We start from the raw sequence: 7,033 nt of genomic DNA, 5'->3' as shown, positions 1-7,033 counted from the left end.
GAATCGAATCGAGACAGTCGAACCGAACGGTTCGGATGGTTTTCATTAACCGTTCCATCCCTACTGTACACATTACTATCGTTTTTATATTCCTCAGAACTTGAGGGAACTGTGTCACAATCAAAGTATTTCTATCTAAACATGAATTTTGAGCAAACTTTTAAAATGTTGACAAAAGAGAAAATGCAAATTAGACTTGTTTCTACCCATTAGAGCTAACTAACCAGGCGATACACAGCTGATGATGTCAGATGTTGACTTTATGCTTGGCTGTAATGAACAGGAAGTAGAGGTAGAAAAAAAGAGCCAACCACAGATCAGAGATGGATGAAAGTTTAAATGAATTTGTTGGAAACTTTCTTTGTCATGTCAGCGAGTGTCGGTGATGAAAACCAGAAACGTTGAGGGGAAAGTTTGATTCTAATTGGACGCTGAAACCAAAAATTGCTTTCCATCTCCTCCTTCGCACATTTAATTTTTTAAATCAAAAACCGCCTCAAGCAAGCATAACAACATTTTTGGCGACATTAAGTAAGCTGATTCAAATGTTGCTGTTTCCATCAAGTTCATGTAATGCAATACTTTAAAATGACATTAAAAACATAATTGATGGAAACACTTCTATTGAAGAACTCTGAGCATCTCCATCTAACATAACAACACCCATTTCCTCTATGACTCTTCTAGGGATTCTGAAGATATTTAAATTTAAACACATTTATCATAGGCGCTGCATTACTTGACTGTAATCTCTACAGTCGTGCCGCTCTCATAGCTAGAAATACGTTGCTTTGCCATCGATACCTGCAGACAATCAGACATTCTGCAGTGGAAAGAAATAAATAGTTCAAGGAAGAAACACACCAGACATGTTTACAGCACATGTGGCTTACATGGTCATTTATTTTCATGGAAATTTACACCAGACTCTGCAAAGTAACAGGTTTCTGAGCAGAGTAGAACTTTTACTACATTGGTAAGTCATTTAATCAGGGATATATGAGTAAATTATAAGGTTAGAAGGTCTGAAAAAAACAAATGAGGGACAACTTGGATGTTTACGAGGGATGAAGCAGGACTGACGCTGCTTTTTCAGTATTTCTTTTGTGACTCACTTTTACAGTATTGCTTCACATTGTACTCCAGATAATCCCCTTTTACAGTCTCATCCAGCAATTAACCACTCTGCAGGCTTTGTTGTGGCTGAGTTTGATTTTCTTTAACCATAGTTTCCAGCGTTTTCAGTTTTTAAATCCTGTACATGTTCAGATTTAAGAGCATGATGCTTTTAAAGCTGTTAAGTTAATTGGCTTCTCTGAATTCTCCTTAGTTGTGAGTGTATGCGTGAATGGTTGTTCATTCTATTTGTCTCTGGTTGCTGGATGGATGCTTTTAAAGCCAAACAGGTCATAACATGGGACACAATAACTGCATCTCTGCTTTCTTTGCTTTTAAGTAAATATGTTGGACTTTTTTTTATAATTTGACCCTGTCAAGCGCGGGATGCTGCTTCAGTTTGCGGGACAGAAGTGGAAAATGTGAGACTGTCCTCCACAAACCGGGACATCTGATCACTGTAGTATGAAATTAGCAGAATCAAATCCCATATTTTCATCAGCTAAAAATCTGTGTCTTCACCATCTGATTAAAAATCTCATATTTTAGTTTGTAACAAAATAATATAAAAAATGTGTTATTGAGTGTCTATGAGTTATACATTTTCGCTCCAATGTATTCTCTCTTAGAAAGATCGCCAAGTGGAAGGCGCACCTTAGCCTTCTAAACTAAGGTGCGCCTTAGTTTAGAAGGCTTCGAACTGAAAGAACAATCATCCCAAAGATGCTGTTTTTTATAAACATCAATTAGTGTTTATTGTTTAGCAAAATAAAACCCTCTTTTGATCAGGATAATACATTTTTTTTATATAATGGGAAATGGCACAATAATGGTTCGCCCCAGCTGCTAAACACAGCCTCTATGAGGTGTTTTTCTACAGCTAAGATGAAGACTTGAAGGAACAAAGGAAAAGGAAGCCAACATGGGCAGCCAAAATAAACCATTACATGTTTTATCATCAGTGTAATTCCAGCTAAATTTGCATACCTGGATATCACGGTTGAAGATGGCTTTGGTGAGTCTCTTCAGGGAAGCAACCTGTTTCTCTGGGAACCCGGCCTTCTGGTTGAGAAGAGGGATTTTCGACGTGTCCCTCGTCAGGGAAAAAGGATGAGTGTAACTGAGGGCCTTGAAGTCGTTGTGTATGGCGTGGCCGATAATGATCTTCCCCATCAGCAGCCTCAGGATCTACAGAATCAAAGCAGAGCTCAGTCATTCTGATATGATGCAAAATCTGTTAAAGGGATTGAGCAAGAAATCGGGGTCTTTATCCTAATCTGTTGGATTGAGAAACATTCTATTAGCCTCGTGAGACCATCCTGATTTCGCGAGCTTTCAAGGTTTCACTCGCTGATCAGTCTGGAGACTCTCCGTTAAAGAAAATTTGGAGCCGTTCACCAAACGAACGTCCAACCAGCGTTGGCTTTGAGGCGGGTTGAGGTGTGACGCAACGAGAAGCGCGACAGTTCAGTCTAAAGAACAAGGCGGCTTCAGCCGATGAAACTAGCGTTAGCATGGCTATCGAGCAAGTTTTATCGGAATTACAGAGTATTTCTTCACTGAAAGAAGAGCAAAACACTGCTCTGGAGGCTTTTCTCAGAGGAAAAGATGTTTTTGCTCTTCTCCCGACTGGTTTCGGCATCAGTTTGATCTATCAATTGGCTTGTGGTTGTGTTTTCGTCGTCGCTCTGTTAGTACGTCATATGCTTCGTTGATCTGATTGGTTTATTTGGCCCGTCTATCACCAACATAGGCCAATCAGCTAACAAGTATTTTCACCCCTTCCCAAAATTACTTTAACGGAAGGTTTCCAGATGGATATGCGGAGCAAATCCATCTGGCGGAGTCAGGTTAGGATTCTATTTCACAAGTCAATTTGCTGAAAACCTCTTTATAAATCATATAAATGGGCTAGAGCAGTATGCTTTTGCTCTGATATGCTTTTGCAAGTAACCGGTTTGATCTCCACAGCCTTCAGTCTGGCTCCCTGAGCAAAACCCTTAACCCCACACTGCTCTCTAAGCGCCACACAATGGCAGCCCACTGCTCCCCAAGGGGATGGGTCAAATGCAGAGAGTGAATTTCCCCATTGTGAGACAATAAAGGGAGTTACATACATTTAAATTTAGAGTTTTTACCACTGTTGTCCTTTGTTGGCAGTTGCCAGAGAAACAGACAGATTCTATTGCACTTCTAATTTTAATCTTAAAGTCGTAGGGAAATCATATTTAAATGTCAAATCAGTCTGGCTTAAACATTTATATAAATGTACTCTTTATTAGATGATATTTTCGGAAAATTTCTAACAACTTTAAAGTCGTAGGGAAACGGCTGTTCCAACGGTTACAAAATCATGCAGGGAGCAGGAGGAAAAACAGTAATCTGTGTTTTAAAAGGCCTTCTTACGTGACAGTGTTTAGATTTCACATCACCTCTCTGCGGGCCTCTGCGTACGGCGTGGCTTTGAAGAGGTCTCTGGGCCGAATACCGCTCCATGGTGTGCGGAAGTCTGTAATGGGCACGTCGGGCTTGATGAACTTGTCGTAGACCACGTCCCCGTCATACGAGACGATGCTGCAGCGGGCCAGTTTACTGATGCTACCTTTGGGTCCCGTTCCCACCATCTCACAGTCGATGGCGAGGTACTTTGTGGGGTTCCCTGTGGAGGTGAGGAGTTTATGGCTGCTGGATGACGAGGGACAGGAGCCAACTGCTGCTGTTTTGCTGCTGCCCTGCTGTTTGGGCTTTTCCTGGCTACCTTCATTTTGCACGAGAGACTTTGGTGGAGGGTTGGGAGGAGAGGTTGAAGCCCCAGAGCTACCAGCAGTTGGAGGTAGAGAGCATTTGGGGAAAGATCCATTCTGGTTGGAAGCTTGCTTATAGTTATTGCTGCTCCTCTGATTAGGGTTACTTTGTTTATCTTTAAGATAACCCTTTGCCTTTAGGTATTTCATTCTTTTTAAAAACTTATTGCGGTTCTTCTTTTGCTTTGCTGTGGGACCGCCTGCCTGTGGGTTATCAACAGAGGAGGACAGATTGATCATAATATCAGACATGTTGAAAACTGATCCTTTCTATTCTTCATTCAGCTGGATCCAAGAATCTTCTTCTGCTGAGAGCCTCAAAAAGAGGCTTTTTTTTAAAAGTCAGCTTTAAAAATGCACCATCCTGCAAGACAAAATAAAATAAAATAAACATTGTCTTGGTGTCTGTAAAACTCCACCGGCCCGGTTCTGTCTTAGTGACCTGGAATCGCCAATGTTGGGCTATTTAATGTAGACTTAAAATCGTTTCATGATATTTTGGGGTTCTTTCAAAGTTAAAAAAAACTTTACTTTACTTTTTCAAAGTCTTTTTCAGGGAACTGCATGTGCTTGCATGGCAGAGCAACCACAGCTCCAGAAATACTTCTGCAGAAAACTAATTTAATTTAGTCTTCTTAAGGAAACCAGTTACATAAAGAAGTGTGATTTGTATCACTAAACATCTCACAATTATCACATTGAATTATAATTTTTCAATTTTTGAATCCCACAATGGGAAAAAAAGAGAAAGAAATAGAAACATAAAGTAAAAATAAACATTTTGACAATAAATCCTTTTTTTGTTTAGAGATGTTAAGGATTAGTTTCAATCTATCATCTGAAAGATAAATCAAAATTCTTATCAAGGCGATAACCATAAACGATACCCCTACTAATGTTCAGATTTAATGCAGGTTTCAAAAAAGCAGACAGCAGACCAGGAAAAAAGTCTGGAAAGACATGCATAAAAAGTTGCACTTATAAAGTCTCTGAATGCCCGTTTTGTCCCACTCTACCTCCAACAAAATGAAATTGTTTACCGGTATTGATAAACCAAAAAACACAACCATGCCACAAAAAATGAATGTAGGTAGAATAGTTGAAAGAAAAACAATCTTTCCGAAGCACAAAAGTAAAGTTAGAGGGGATGAAAGGAAGCTGTGATTTGGGCTGGTAAAGAACTGACTCCAAGTCCTAGTTTACCCATTTGAAATATGGAAAGTTTTAACCTCTAAGCAACCAAAACAACTGAGTATTTTTTGTATACTGTATAGGGGTGTAAATAATAATCAATTTAGATTGATGCATTGATCCAACAGCCGATTATCTAATTTATCGACACGTCCGCAAGAGTATTCATTCGATTCATGTTTATTTTTATCCATTTGCATTTGGACGTAAGTCTGACTCCCATGCTTTGCTGGTGCTAAACCTATTTTGTCCTCCTATCTCGCTTCCTTTATCCACTACTCTCTTTCCGCTTGCACACATGCTCATGTAAACACAGGGGCATTATTAAGTGAGTTAAGTTTTCGTAGGCCTAGGTGGAGTAAAATTTTGCTACTTCTGTTATTTGCTGTTGTTTCTCAAATAAAATGCATAATGATATTACACCTTAAATTGATTTATTCCAAATTTGAAACACTGTCTAGCCTGTGAGGTAAAAAAAAAATTAACCAATTAATCAAATCGAATTGTGGTGTGTTCTTTAGTATCGGAAATAATCGAATTGTTGGGTCAGGAAATTGATACTGAATCGAATCGCCATGATGGATGTGATTTTCACCCCTAATATTGTACCAAAATTCTTTTAAGTGTAGTTGTCAGAGAGCAGATTAAACTTCCTGTCGGGTGCAAATGAACATGGTCAAAACAAAATGTCTTGCAGCACAGAGTCATTTTGTTTTCAAACAAAAAAAGGAAGAACAGAAACAAAACAAACAAACAAAAAAAAAAACACATTGAAAGGCAAAAAATTAATGCATTGCCTCCCCTCCCACACCTGCACACTGCACCTCAGCTGGTTGAAAAAGGTTTCCCTCACATTTTCATTGATAAAAATTTAACAATTTGGGTGTTTGGGCTTATTTTTGTGAGTACAACACAACAAGTGTGTCATCTACATTGCTATTATCAAGCTTGTTTTATAACTGCAGCTATGAGTTAGCATCAGCGTGTTGTTAAAAAAAATTAGGGTATAAGATTCTGCTAAATAAGCATTTAAGTTATTGTTATTGATTTGTGAAAAACACAAACAGAAATTATTTATATGTTTATTATAAGCAGTAGAAATTAAGCAGTTAGAGCCTACAGCTCTAACTGTAGGCTTATGTTCGTTGTTTTTCCAATGTTTTTATTTGCTTGTTTAGCTTCTACGAGGTGAAACTGAAACATTTTAAATCTCTTGTTAGATTTAAACTTTACAAGTAATAAATGACAAAACATAATGACTTAAAGACAAGTTAAGTTTCATAAAAACAGATGTCATAAGGTAGTAATACTTTACTATACTGATTGTTTAACTGTTTTAACACGTTAATTAACCGTTTAAAACGTTGTTCACAGCTAAGGCTATCTTGCTAAAGCTAGCAATGAATTTAAATAATACCAAAATAAAATCACTGAGCGGAAAAAATATACATTTTTGTTAGTTTCTAGATTTCTATGAGTTGAACGGTACATACCAAAAAAGGGGATATCGAAAGACAACAATGAAAAACACTAAAACATCAGTAGTGTGCCTAGAATGTGGAAGGATGAGCGCTGAAGAATCAGTTTCCGGGTTAATGCTGCCTTCACGTTCCACGTACAGCGTTGGAGAAAACAAGATTTCATTACAGTGGACGATGGTAGCGTTACTAAAAATGTTGAAGTATTTGTAATTTTTTTCAAGGTTGTCTCAAAAAATACAAAACACAAATTAACCCAAAACATAAGCACAAAGTGTACAAGTTAAACTTAATAGAAACCAATGTGATTTATTTCTCCCTAAGAAATCATTGTAATTTACATGAAATACTATAGAATTTTCAGTACCCCGAATCAGAAATTTTAAGAATGGGCATTTTATGTGTAAAGGACATTCATCCTCTGACATGGGAGTTGGCTCGGAG

The 7,033-nt window shown here is 38.0% G+C and overlaps 1 protein-coding gene across 1 annotated transcript in view; it reads right to left on the bottom strand.

Moving 5' to 3' along the window:
• The window catches only part of isg20l2 (interferon stimulated exonuclease gene 20kDa like 2), a 10,522-nt gene extending 3,847 nt beyond the window's left edge, over positions 1 to 6,675 (bottom strand). The window contains exons 1-3 of the mRNA XM_015371531.1: positions 6,605 to 6,675; positions 3,549 to 4,284; positions 2,104 to 2,304 (exon numbers count right to left, since the gene is read on the bottom strand). Of these exons, the coding sequence (XP_015227017.1) occupies positions 2,104 to 2,304; positions 3,549 to 4,172 (825 nt within the window). The 5' untranslated portion in view covers positions 4,173 to 4,284; positions 6,605 to 6,675. The remainder of the gene's footprint in view (positions 1 to 2,103; positions 2,305 to 3,548; positions 4,285 to 6,604) is intronic.
• Between the last annotated feature and the right edge of the window lie 358 nt (positions 6,676 to 7,033).

This window comes from Cyprinodon variegatus, unplaced genomic scaffold, assembly GCF_000732505.1.
Source record: "Cyprinodon variegatus isolate N-32 unplaced genomic scaffold, C_variegatus-1.0 Scaffold0, whole genome shotgun sequence".
NCBI classification, from domain to species: domain Eukaryota; kingdom Metazoa; phylum Chordata; class Actinopteri; order Cyprinodontiformes; family Cyprinodontidae; genus Cyprinodon; species Cyprinodon variegatus.
The sequence above is the reverse complement of the archived record's forward strand: the minus strand, read 5'-3'. Positions and strand labels throughout refer to the sequence as shown.